We start from the raw sequence: 13,523 nt of genomic DNA, 5'->3' as shown, positions 1-13,523 counted from the left end.
CACATTGGAAAAATCATATATTTAAAAAAAAAATAGCATTTCTTTATATCCAAAGTGACTATTTTTCTTAGACAAGTGTGATAACTAACCTGTAAGTTAATTAGATCCTGTTGGATTCTATAAAGGTCCTAGAAAAGCAGTTTTGCTCCCCTTCCCTCATTTAGGGCCCACTTTAGACCCTGTTCTTCAGCAGTTCTGAAGTTGGCACAGGACACAGGAGTGGCCACTGACTTCATACAGTCTGCTGCCAGGGTTTTCATGGAGTTCATTCTTGCTCTGTTTTGCAGTTGCTCGAAGTTGGAAGACTTGCCTGCGGAGCAGTGGAACCATGCCACAGTCCGCAATGCCTTAAAGGAACTGCTCAAAGAGATGAACCAGAGCACACTAGCCAAAGAATGCCCTCTCTCCCAGGTCAGTATCTCTAGATGGGGTCTGGGAAACCGAAGGCCACTGGTGGGCTGTATAGTGGGGCTACTGCTGTTGGTTGTAGAGTAGAAATAAAACTTACTGAGGTCTTTGATGTAAGAGGTGAGTATTAAAATATTTATGTACACAATCATTAACTTCCCACATATGTCATTGGAGGGTAGCGTTCAGTGTTTCCATTTTATAGGTCAAGAAATAGAGGTTCGTAGAAGCCCTTAGACCCCCTCTCTAAGCTTACTGGCTGATTAAATGGTAGGTTGAGACCCTATTTCAGACCTTGCCTTCAAAGCTGATGCAGATTATTGCTTTTATTTGGTTAACAGGATGACTCAGCCATGATTAACCCATCTTTTCATGATTTATTGAGCCTTTTGTCTGTTTGGTGGAGAGAGATGACCTTTACATCATATACATATGTAAAGGTTTTGTAGTGAGTTTGGCAAATAAAAACGTATCATGAGAAAAGGGGATATTCCATTTTTAGTGAACTGATCATAAACTAAAACAAGCCACAAAAATAAGAGATTGAGAGAATCAGAGGAAACGGAGGGAAGTGCTGTATTTTTCGTTTGTGTCCATAGGCTAAGATGCTACTTTTAAAACGATGAGATAGTAATTCATCTGTGATGGCTTAAAACTGCTGTGAAAATGAATGCAGGTTGACATGATCTAAACTGGAGGTGTCCAACTTGTGGCCTCCGGTGTCACATGTGGACTTTGTGAAGACTTTTTGTTATTGTTGTTTATCTGTGGTGTCAGATATCACAAAAAAGTAGAAAAGTGTACACAGACCTTTTTTTGCTAATCAGCTCTCCTTAGTGCTTGTGCCTTTAATGTGTGGCCCGTGACAACTCTTACTCCTCCAATGTATGGCAGAGAAAAAAAGCTTTGCATAGAATTCATTTCCTAACGTGAGGTGCTACAGTTGGTTTAAAGCAATGGGCTATTTACACGTCTGTTAAATTCAAGGAAAGATGATGGAAAGTCTAGAAATCTGGTGTGCCGTGTGCCAGAGTAGTAGAGCCTCAGGGAGTAGGAAGGCCAGTGGTTGAGAGCATGTATTCTAGAATCAGATAGCTCTGGATGCATGTCCCGGTTGACAATTATCTGTAACCTCGCCTTTTGTGAGCCTGTTTTTCTGAAAATAAAACTGGAGTAGTAATGGTTTTTAGTCATATAAGGAGGATTAAATGAGATAAACCACATAAAATGTTTGGCCTAGTGCCTGGCATGCAATGATGTTCCATAAACAGTAAACTGTTATTATTGTTGATGTGGGCTGAATATTTTTTGTGTTTGTATTTAACAGTGGTTTTGAATTTAGTGTATCTAAAGCATGCTATTAATATTTGTGCTTCCAAAATCAAGAAGGCATGCATCCAAGTGTTAGATAGCTGGATAGAAAGGGACACTATTCTGGTCTTACGTTTAGGGGTGTTAATACTTAGCTGTAGGTATGTATGTAGGTGCTAAAGGCTTATTGCTAAGGTTGTGATTTATTCCAGAGAGACTGCTTATGAAGTTATAGAAATAAATATTTTTATTATTCTGGTGATACAGAGGAAGCGGATAAAGAACAACTTAGGAAAAACTTTTAATAATTTGCCCTGAATTTCACAACTATTCACAATTAATCAGCTCTTAGATTCACTCAAAAATCAAAACAGGCTTTGCTTAGAAGTGGGCAAACCTTTAACTTGATATCAACAATTCAGAATTTTATCCAGGAGTTTTGAGCTGTATAGAAATTTATACTATAGTACCTGGTGTTGGTGGCTCACGACTGTAGTCCCAGTGCTGTGGGAGGCCGAGGCAGGTGGATTGTCTGAGCTCAGAGGTTCAAGACCAGTATGAGCAGAAGTGACCCAGAGTGAATACCCTGTCTCTACTAACATCAATAAAAAAAAAAAGCCAGACATTGTGGCGAGCATCTGTAATCCCAGCTACTGGGGAGGCAAAGGGAAAGAGAATCACCGAAGGAAGAACAAAAAAAGAAAAAAAAAAAGAAAGAAAGAAAATAAACAAACAAACAAAAACTTCAAATGAAGAAGAATGAACAAGCAAGCTGAAATTGAAAGCAAAAAAAAAATAAAAAAAATCAAAAAAAAGAAATTTGTACTATAGAGTTATGGCTACTTGGTGTGGTTTTAACTATAAATGTGACTAGAGAGGCAGCAAGAGGGGAAAGAATCCACACCAGGGCCTAGAACGCTGAGCTCTCATCTTTTAGCAGGCTGTGTGATCTAGGCATGTCCCTCCACTTCTCAGAGCCTTGTTAAACTTGTCTGTAAACTGAGTGTGATTGTATCTGCTTCTTTCACATAATTTACAGGGTTGCCTTCAGATTCAAATGAAATCATCTTCACCTCACCATAAAATCCTTTTCTCCCCTCTTTCCCCCTCATTATTTACCCATCTAGTTGTCCATCCTAAAATGTCCCTTCTCTTTTACTGTGTTATCTTATGGATTCCACCACCTTTTTATCTAAAATTGTTCTCCCTTGTGCCACTGCCTTGTTCATGCTTCCGTTACCCCTTATCTAAAATCTTCCAGGTCTTCCTGCCTCACGCCTTTCTGCCCACACCTGATTCTCGAGCCCCAGTATTGCCCCATTTCCTTGTCTGAAGCTTCCAGTAACTCCCCCTGTCCAGCCCACAGGAAGTACAAACTCCAAGGCACAGCTCCTAAGAACCATCAAGATGACACTGTTCACACTTATTTCCCCCCAGAGCCACCTTCCTCCCTCTTCCTGCACTCAGCCTATGCTCTACACATGTGAAGTTAATTTATTGTGGAACACTTGCCTCTCTCTAACTTTATCAAAGTATCTGAGAGTGAGAGATGGAAGATACCTGTTTGGCTGGTATTGTGTTATGAATCTAACCAAAAATTTCCTGTGTTATTTTAAAAAATTAATGCAAAGTTTATATTCTGTTTCATATACCTGTATTTTGAATATTTCTTCAATGCCATAAATATCACTTTACCTGTTACATTATTAATCTCTTTCTATGTACATAAGACTGGCCTTCCAGGGAGATATGCCTTGTTAAGCTATGGCTTTGGAAGTCCCTGCACACAATGCTAGTGACCCTGGAGTCCTTCATTTTGACACTTGCTTGCTTTTACTTATGGGATTTCTCCTGGCTGGAATGCATTGCTCTCTTCTGCTTGATGAAATCGTCTTTCAGATTCCAGGAGGAGAGTCACCGCTGAAGTGCCTGACATCCTGGTTGAAGTAGTTGTTACTTCTGCTGTTACTCGCCTTTTGCACACACCCCTATCACGGCACTTATCTCAGCCTGTTGTCATTTTATCTGCCAATTCCCATCATTTGATGGACTGTCCACAACAACAGAGGCCATTTCTTATTTATCTTTGTATCCTCAGCGTTCATTGCAATGTGTACCTTGCATGTATTTGTTACTCTAATGTAGGAGTTCTCAGCCTTGGCCCTGTTAACCTTTGACAGGATAATTCTTTGTGGCAGGGGGCTGTCCTCTGTATTGTAAGATGTTTAACAGCATCTCTGTCCTATACCCGTTGGATGCTGGCAGCATGCCACCATCCCCCTCCTCCCAGTTGTCACAACCAAAATGTCTCCAGACACTGCCAGATGTCCTATGAGGGGAGCAGTATCATTTTTACTTGAGAACCTCCACTCTGATGTGTTTGATGAATCAAGTAAAAAAAGGTTTTAGAAAGTGTGAAGTTTTATTAATATACAAAGTTAGAGTTTTATTATCATTGCAGTGTTCTTAGCAACCCCCATATGCTTTAAACTAGAAATAATGAATAGAGTAGTTTGGTAGTTGATGCTCAGCACGTTTCAGTCAAATAGGGGCTTAGTTCTATTGTTCAGATTTGGGGGAGATTGACTTAGGCTTCTTGTGTGTTGTGTGATTATGAAACATCTCACTGGAGTATTTCTCAGCCAGCATGGACATGGAGTGTGGGTTCTGGCATTAATCCTTAAATGTTCCAGATGATTCACTTAAATTGCATAGCCAGATTGCATTTCAGCATGAAAATAAGCTCACCCATTTTATTGGTGGTTGTCATTGAATAGTTGTATACAGAGATTCAGCCTATGGAATGTGAAAAAGAACCCACTTCTGCTGTACGCAAGGTGAAACAATAATTCAACAGTGTGATTCCACCAGCATTCCTGGAGTCTTGATTCAGTCTAGCACTTGGTAATGGACTGGTTGAGATGAGAGAGGGTGGAGATGAGAGAAAGATTAAAAATCTTTCAATACAGGAAAAGAGAGTGGAGTATCCAGTTATTACTCACCTACATTTGAAGGGTTATTGGATTTTTTTTATTAATATTAAATCATAGCTGTGTACATTAATACGATCATGGAGCACCATACACTGGTTTTATAAACAGTTTGACACATTTTCATCACACTGGTTAACATAGCCTTCCTGGCATTATCTTTTTTTTTTTTATTGTTGGGGATTCATTGAGGGTACAATAAGCCAGGTTACACTGATTGCAATTGTTAGGTAAAGTCCCTCTTTTTTTTTTTTTTTTTTTTGTGGTTTTTGGCCGGGGTTAGGTTTGAACCCACCGCCTCCGGCATATGGGACCAGCGCCCTACTCCTTGAGCCACAGGTGCCACCCCAGCATTTTCTTAGTTATTGTATTAAGACATTTATATTCTACATTTACTAAGTTTCACATGTACCCTTGTAAGATGCACCGCAGGTGTAATTCCACCAATCACCCTCCCTCCGCCCATCCTCCCCCCTCCCTCCCCTCCCTCTCCTCCTTCCCCATATTCTTAGGTTATAACTGGGTTATAGCTTTCATATGAAAGCCATAAATTAGTTTCATAGTAGGGCTGAGTACATTGGATACTTTTTCTTCCATTCTTGAGATACTTTACTAAGAAGAATATGTTCCAGCTCCATCCATGTAAACATGAAAGAGGTAAAGTCTCCATCTTTCTTTAAGGCTGCATAATATTTCATGGTGTACATATACCATAATTTATTAATCCATTCGTGGATCGATGGGCACTTGGGCTTTTTCCATGACTTAGCAATTGTGAATTGAGCTGCAGTAAACATTCTGGTGCAAATATCTTTGTTATAATGTGGTTTTTGGTCTTATAGGATTGAATGGTAGATCCATTTTTAGATCTCTAAGTGTTCTCCAAACATCTTTCTAAAAGGAATGTATTAATTTGCATTCCCACCAGCAGTGTTGAAGTGTTTCCTTTTCTCCACATCCATGCCAACATCTCTGGTCTTGGGATTTTGTGATATGGGCTAATCTTGCTGGAGTTAGATGGTAATGCACGGCCTACAGACATATGAAAAAATGCTCATCATCTTTAATCATCAGAGAAATGCAAATCAAAACTACCTTGAGATACCATCTAACTCCAGTAGGGTTATTGGACTTTAAAAGTAGACTCAGCTCATAAGTAAAGATCCCTGTTTTTGTATGGATAGTATGTATTTTCTTGAGCATCCCAGTGATCTAGAGTGCAAAAGATCATCCTTGAAGGCAGAAGGAAAATGTGGAGAACTCCATGAAAGGACAACAATTGTAGCCTGAGGACTATATATTTAAAGAAGAGGAAAGTTATGATTTACTCATTCTCCGTCTGGCCAGGTGCTTGGAAAGTACAGGTTGTGTCTGAGAAGTTATTTTTGATTTCACCTTTCAGAGTGTGTTTAAGTGCCGATAGCTTCTTCCTTTTCCTCTGGTGTCTGTGAGTAACCACTTCCAACCTCTTCTTTTAGCCACAGGCTTTCCCAAGCATCCTAAATTCCACATTTTTAGCATAGGTCTTATTAAATGGTCTTCTCCAGTTGTTACAATTTGAAGAAATTATGAACACATCTTTCTATAGCTTATTCATTCTTACTTGAGGAAGAGTTAAATGATTTTCTGTCTATTTTTTGATGGCAGAGCCCCAGGTCCTCAGGGTTTTGATCCATTTAAATAAGTAGAGCTATTAGTACCTATCTTGTCCCTGTGGTCAGTGCTCATGCTGACCAAAAGGGATGGCTAGAGAGTTCTTCTTAACTGAAAACTACAATGAATGAACAAGTAATTTACAATGCGTGCACCTTCCAATGTGTTTCTATCCCCAACAGTATGTTCTCTGTGACTCCAGATATGTTTAAAAGCCTTTCTTGTGTAGTAAAATATAAGTAATATGAAGTTTACCCTTGCAATCACTTCTGAGTTTACAAATAAATGGCATTAACTATATTTGCAGTGTTGTACCACCATCACCCTTGTTACTTTTAAAACTTTTTCATTATCCCAAACAGAAAGTCTGTAACCTTTAAGCAATAATTCCCTATTTCTCTCTCCCCACATTCCCTGGTAACTCTAGTCTGTGTTCTGTCTCTGTGAATTTGCTTTTTCTAGAGATCTCATGCAAGTGGAATCATGGAATATTTGTTCTTTTGTGCTGTCTTATTTCACTCAGTATATAGATATGTTTTTAAAGCTTTTTTCTATACCTCCAGATGAGATTTTTATTGTCAGATATTTGAAGGGCAAAATGACTTACAGAAGTTACTGAACTGCAGAGATGTTACTAGATTTCTAGTGTGACAGTGGTAAAAGTGTTTATACACTCTACCTTTAGAAATAGACTGTTGGATAATTATTTCTGTCATCTTAAGCAAGCCTCATCCACTTAGGGATCATTAGGGGACCTAATTTTTATGTACAATATAGTCCAAAATAATTGTACAGTGAACTCAAGCAGCCAGTTGGGTCAGTAGAAAACAATGAATTGAGCATTGCTCATCTACAGTCAAGGGGCTGATCAACTGCATGGATCAGTATTGTGGTAACTAGTTGCCACCTGTCCATTTATTTAATCTGAAGTTTACATAGATACTGGGGATGGATCCTGTCTCATGTTAACCTGTTGCCAACTGTCCATTTAGTTACTTTCATGTGGCCCTGTTTCAGTCTGTGGCTCCACCTCATGAACTCATGTTGAAGAAGGCTTACAAATGACAGCTTAAAATAATTCCCAACTGGAGGATTGCAGTGAACATAAGAAATGTTTGCCCAGTGGGGAGAGAGGACATTTGTTGACTCCACATCTTATGCTGCTAGATTTTTTATACAAAAAATCTCCTGGAGTCTTTACACTGTTTGATGTGGGTGTTAGTATCCCCAGTCACACCCGAGGGTGCCCACATCGGACAAGTGAGCCATTCAGCAGCACCTTTGGGGAAGAGCTCTCAAATGTTATGTTTTCATATTCCAAAGCCCTGATATTATACTCAGAAATGGAGATGGTAGAAGGCTGCCAAGTGGCAATAAATGCATTTTTCAATCAGTGTGTTCTCTTTACTATACTTAATTGAAGTATCATTATATTTATTTATTTACTTATTTTTGAGACAGAGTCTCACCCTGTGCCCCTGAGCAGAGTGCAGTGGCATCATAGTTCACTGCAACTTCAGACTCGGGCTGTGGGCATCCTGTTGCTTCAGCCTCCAGAAGCCACTGGGACTAGGGGTGCTCGCCATGTTGCCTGGTTGGGGTTTTCATTTTTTTAATGAGTTGGGTTTGTCTCTCAGACAAGTCTCGAACTCCTGAGCTCAAGCAATTCTCCCACCTTATCTCCCACAGTGCTGGGCTTATAGACATGAGCCACCACACTCGGCCTTACACTTAATATGTTATTTAGCATAAAACAAAATAGCTTGAAAAGGCTGAAAATGAGCAAAGAACGCACATATCACTCATTGGCAGGCTCCTGGTCTCTCACTCATGTAAATGAAGGAAAGGAGGCCAGGGCATCGCCCCACCTGTCCCCAGCCCCCAGGCTGGGCTTCTTACTGACAGGACGAGTAATCGTTCACTTTGGTTTTAAAATGTTCTTTTCCGGGCGGCGCCTGTAGATCAGTGGGTAGGGCACCGGGCACATAATCCGAGGTGGCAGGTTCACGGGCTCGAACCTGGCCTGGGTCAGTTAAAAACAACAATGACAGCTGCAACAAAAAAAATAACTGGACGTTGTGATGGGCGCCTGTAGTCCCAGCTACTTGGGAGGCGGAGGCAGGAGAATCGCTTGAGGCCAGGAGTTGGAGGTTGCTGTGAGCTGTGATGCCACGACACTTTACCCAGGGCGAAAGCTTGAGACTCTGCCTCAAAAAAAAAAAATGTTCTTTTTCATAGCAAATTTATTGTGTATTTGCAGCTTAGCTACTCTTAGTATCACATTAGTGGTCAAACAAATAAAGCCCACCAAGCCAAGGTGAATGTGGATACGCCAATTACTTTATCTTTCTTTTTGTTTTCTGTGGGAAAAGCAATGCTCAGATCTGTTTTTCCAAGTATATTTATAAGTCACCTTGACCTGTATTTTTTGTTTTGTTTTTTCCTATTACGTGTTAAATTGCCTTTAGGTTGCTTAGCTTTCTCTGCTTCTAAGCTCCTAATTAACTTGTACAAGGGCCTGAGGTCACAGCTTTGTTTTACTGTTGTTGTTGTTATCCTTGCCTTGTTTCTTGTTTTGTTTAAAGAAACGGCTGTAGCAGCAGCTACTGAGCTTGTGCTAGCTGATGGAGGAGGTGGTGAATATTTCTTTCCTCTGATTAATTAGTTTACCTTCTTAAGAGATGCGTGAAATAGCATAGCCCTTTGGTAGAGTCTCCTCGTGGTCCTTCCTTGTGCTGTTTGACTTTGGAGAAGATGTTTCTGTATTTGGAGCTTCCAGGACCTTAGTTTGAAAACAGAACCATACCTATAATCACATGTAACATCTATTCTCTGGGCTAGTTAAAAAACCAACAAGTGAATTTAAAATTTGTTTCTGGAACCTAAAATAACAATTATTTTTAGATAAGGCAATCTAGCTATTGTAAGTATTAATAACAATATTATAATATTCTCTTACAGTTTGGCTTATGGTAAATTCATATCCACTAGTAAAATTTCAAATAACTAAGGAAAATTGTGGAATAGTTTGATCCCTCCAAATGTGTTATTTTCTAAAAAAAAACCTTTTAAATACAAGTGGCAAACTTACGTCAGATGGACTGCAAATAAGAACACTTAGGCTTCATAAAATCTTTACATTTAAAATCCCACAATTAATTGCAAAGAAACCTGGAGTTTTTCAAAAGGTTCTGTAGTTGGGAAGACATTTTAAACATTTTTATTTATCTTAAAATGCAATGTTACTCAAAAAGCAGCATTGACTGCACCCACTTTTTATGTGGTGTCTGTGGCTAATGTCTGCATACCTGTGTGGGGGCTGCCCCTGTTGCCCATCATGCGTGTACCCTTACCCTTCCTTATCACAACCTACTGCCACACAGGGTGATGTGGGCTTGGTAAATGCAAAGTCATTTTAAAATTAGCTCTAGTAAAACAGAGTTCTTCTGTTTAATTACTAAAAATAGCAATACACATCTCTTCAGGGCTTTTTAAAAATTAGCATTGCTTTATATTAACATGGATACTCAAGAGTAGATTGTGTTTTGGATTGAAAAACATGTCGTTTCTTTATGATAAAGATGGAAGGATATTACAAGGCCAACTGGGTGGTTGCTCTAGAATGACAGGAAAACATAAAAGAGCAAAATAAGCAGCAAAATTATAAATTAGATAATAAATAAGTATAAATTATATATCATACTATGTAAATTACATACTTTAAAAAGTAGTAAATAGAATTAGATCCTTTTTGGCAGGGTGGTCAATGGGAAAGATTTTAATCATTATCTCTTTCTGCATCAAATATATCTATATCAGGTTTAAGATGGTATACATTACAAGATACATCTCTATTTCAGTGATATACTTCCATACGTTAAAGTGTAAAAAACGGCCTTAGCAAATAGAAATTCTCTGTGTCCCAGGACCGCTGGAGAAGATTGTTTCTTGTGGAGTGAAAGTCAGCATGTGCTGAGTTTGTGTTAACTTCTTTCAACTTTGCATATTATTTATAAAGTTTTGATTTTCTAGAAATGTAATTGACATTGTCATGAAGATGACCTTACAGTGTGTATGTGGAGTATTCTCCTGAAGCGCAGACCATGGGAATATAACAGTCTTGTTAGGGTTACAAAGTGTTCATGTTTGAAGTTGGAATATTGTTCTGTGGTCAGTAGGGATGAAAACTCATTTATGATAATCTGGGGAAAAAAAACAAATCTGAGTTGTGTAAAATATAGCACCTTGTGATGGGGCTAGCGGGAACCCAGATATTAATCCCCTTACCTCATAGTTTAACACTGGCCTTATGCAAGGTTGATGAAGATACAGTTGAAGCAAGAATAAAGTGAGAGGCTAGAGAGGGATGGGATGTGGGTTGTCGGGCGCCAGAGTGATGTGAGCAGTGGCCTTGTTTTTTGGCAGGAAGAGTTGAGGACCAGCTCCAGGTGGTATTTAGACGCTTTAGTCTGCTTTCTAGACCAATTTGCAATGCAAGTTTTAACTCTTAACTCCTGCGATGGCTCTATATTCTATGACCTTCCAGAGGATGATATTCGTATAAACAACATAGAGAGATGATAAGTGCATTTGTGATTATTCACATACACCAGGAAGGCCAATGTATCTATTATTAGGATGCTTTCATGTTAAAATGTTTATTATTATCACACTGCAGTTGGCATTTTAAAATTTCATCTCTGTCCCTCTTCATGTGCTAAATTTCAGTGACTCAGATATCCCACATCGGAACTATGTGAGACACGAGGTAGGAAAAAAATGAAACAGACATAGTCACTGTCCTCAAGGGTCTCACAGTCTAGGAACAGAGAATCTCAGCCCAGAGAGGAAGCTGGCTCAGCTTGTCAGGAAATAGTCTTCCTTAGTTGTTAACAACACAAAGCAGAATGCTGCCTGTGAGATTAGGATTCCAGTGGCCCCCTAAGGCATCAAGCAAAGTGTCATAGGTTCTATCATACATTACTGTGATACTGACTCTTTGACTTCCCAGTGCTGTATTCAGACCCTGGTTTAAAAGACTTCTCCTTACTGTTTCTCTTTAGAGAAAAGAATTGTCATTTAGAGATCAACGAATGGGGAAGGCTAGCCATCTGCTATGTACAAAGGGCCAAAGAGATTTCTGTGAATTGAATTAAGGACCCCTTTCCCCACCAGTATTGCATACTGATTAAAAAAGACAGGGATTCTGATGTTTTAAATGGGAATGTATTAAGTAAGTCTATCTCCTGGTGTTTGAAACTCTTGGTAAATAACTTGGCATTGGTTTGATTTATGGTTATCCTTTTTATCTCCATTACTTTGTAGAAATGTTGTTAGAAGTTCTGAGATTTCTCTAAACTGTTCCATGACTGGGGATAACTTAGAGAAAGATGAGGTTGCAAGGCAAACTATAAAACCTTATGCAGGTCATTTGGATCTCTTGAGTTGTTAATATTCATTTGTTTGCAGGCAAAATTTGCAGGAACAAAATCTATATATGTGTATGAAACATACGTGGTCAATTCAGGTATAAGTTAACAGTCACAAATGTTGGCCCAAGCATGCCTTATTAACTGCAAATATATCTCTCTGTAGGAAATTCAATTCAAGGTATAAATTTATAATTTTAACTTTTCAGTGTTAAGTCCGAGTATGTTCCCCTTCTCTTTCCCTTAATGTCAATTACAAATAAGTCAGCTGAGGGCTCAAGCTGAGGAGAGAGAAAGATGAGAGAGCAAGGAAGAACCATGCACTTAAGCACTCAGAAAATTTTAGCTTTGATTCATTTTTGGTTGAAACACAGTACAAGTGTTATGTTTAGTTTCCCCTGCTCTAAAATAGCACTGTTAATTTTTTCATTTGGTGAATTTTCACACAAGTGCTAATCACACGTTTCTATAAATTATATTAATTTAACTTATTTCCCTAAATGTTGTTCTGCAGTGCATAGCACGGATGTTCTCAGAGTCTTGGCTGTGTACACTTGTTGCAGTTGGGAATGGAACAGAAACATCTGAAAGGCATTATTCCTGTTATGGATGCTGGAGCAGCTGACCTCACCTTTTGCTCTGGTTCCTGAATCACAACTGTTCTTCCTCTTTGCATTTAACCTCATGCCCTGTGCTCTCCATTTTTGACATTGTCCTAGGACTGGCTTTTTGAAGAGATTATTGTCATTGTACAAGTATAAGTTAAAGGGTTAGTAAATTCAGGTAATGATCTTTGATGTTAAATAGTCTAGTTTGCAAGACAAAAGAGATTGGTGTGAGCTATAGTGTACCCTTTCATGTCCCTAAAAAGTTATCATAATTTTGAAAAATAACTTTTTTGTTCTTTTCAGAGTATGATTTCATCCATTGTAAATAGCACATATTATGCCAATGTGTCAGCAACCAAGTGCCAGGAGTTTGGGAGATGGTATAAAAAGTACAAGAAGATTAAAGGTAAATGGACTTTTTTTGTCTCTAAAGCCTATTTTTAGTTTCTTAGGTCAATAAGTTGTTGGTTGTTGGGAATTTATGCTAATTTTAGATATAATTTATATATTTTTTTTACACAGGTCAGGGTCTCAATATTTCTGTCACGAAATATAAATTGATTCCCTTAGAACTAAGATGGTGTTGGAACTAAAAGTAAGATTTTTAGCATAACATATGAAGTTGATAGTTTTCATAAGTGATACCTGCCAAAGCTTAGATTCTTTAGAATGGAAATTTAAAAATAATCATTCTAAGTTAAATTAGCATTTATACTTGAGTACCAGTTAACAAATTGGAATGACACTTGTGGTATAGGGAACTCTTTGGTCAGAAACAGAGTTTTGATGCTGTCTTTATTTGAGATAGTTCGAGAGCAGTGGTTAAATTGCAGACTCTGCAGTCAGGCAGACTTGTGTTCAAATCTTTGCCTTCCTCTTGCTGGCTGTGTGAGCTTCAGCAAATATGTAACTTCACCAAGACTCAATCTTCTCCTCTGAAAGTTGAAAATAATCAAAGTACTTGGATGGCTGGTGGTTGTGGAACTAAGTAAGATAAAACTGACCCAAAATAACTCTTACTAAATAATAGCTAGACCATGTGGGTCACTATAAAAGTTTCTGAGACAGACTATATTATGTTCTATTATTTCACTTCCAAAAAACACAGTTGATAGCATCCTTTC

General features: G+C 38.6%; 1 protein-coding gene across 2 annotated transcripts in view; it reads left to right on the top strand.

Moving 5' to 3' along the window:
• SATB2 (SATB homeobox 2) overlaps positions 1–13,523 on the top strand; it is a 188,201-nt gene that overhangs the window by 80,019 nt on the left and 94,659 nt on the right. For both annotated transcript variants that reach the window (XM_053598062.1, XM_053598061.1), the window contains 2 exons: positions 288–411; positions 12,703–12,805. In XM_053598062.1, the coding sequence (XP_053454037.1) occupies positions 288–411; positions 12,703–12,805 (227 nt within the window). The remainder of the gene's footprint in view (positions 1–287; positions 412–12,702; positions 12,806–13,523) is intronic.

This window comes from Nycticebus coucang, chromosome 7 (genome assembly GCF_027406575.1).
Source record: "Nycticebus coucang isolate mNycCou1 chromosome 7, mNycCou1.pri, whole genome shotgun sequence".
Lineage (NCBI taxonomy): Eukaryota > Metazoa > Chordata > Mammalia > Primates > Lorisidae > Nycticebus > Nycticebus coucang.
The sequence above is the reverse complement of the archived record's forward strand: the minus strand, read 5'-3'. Positions and strand labels throughout refer to the sequence as shown.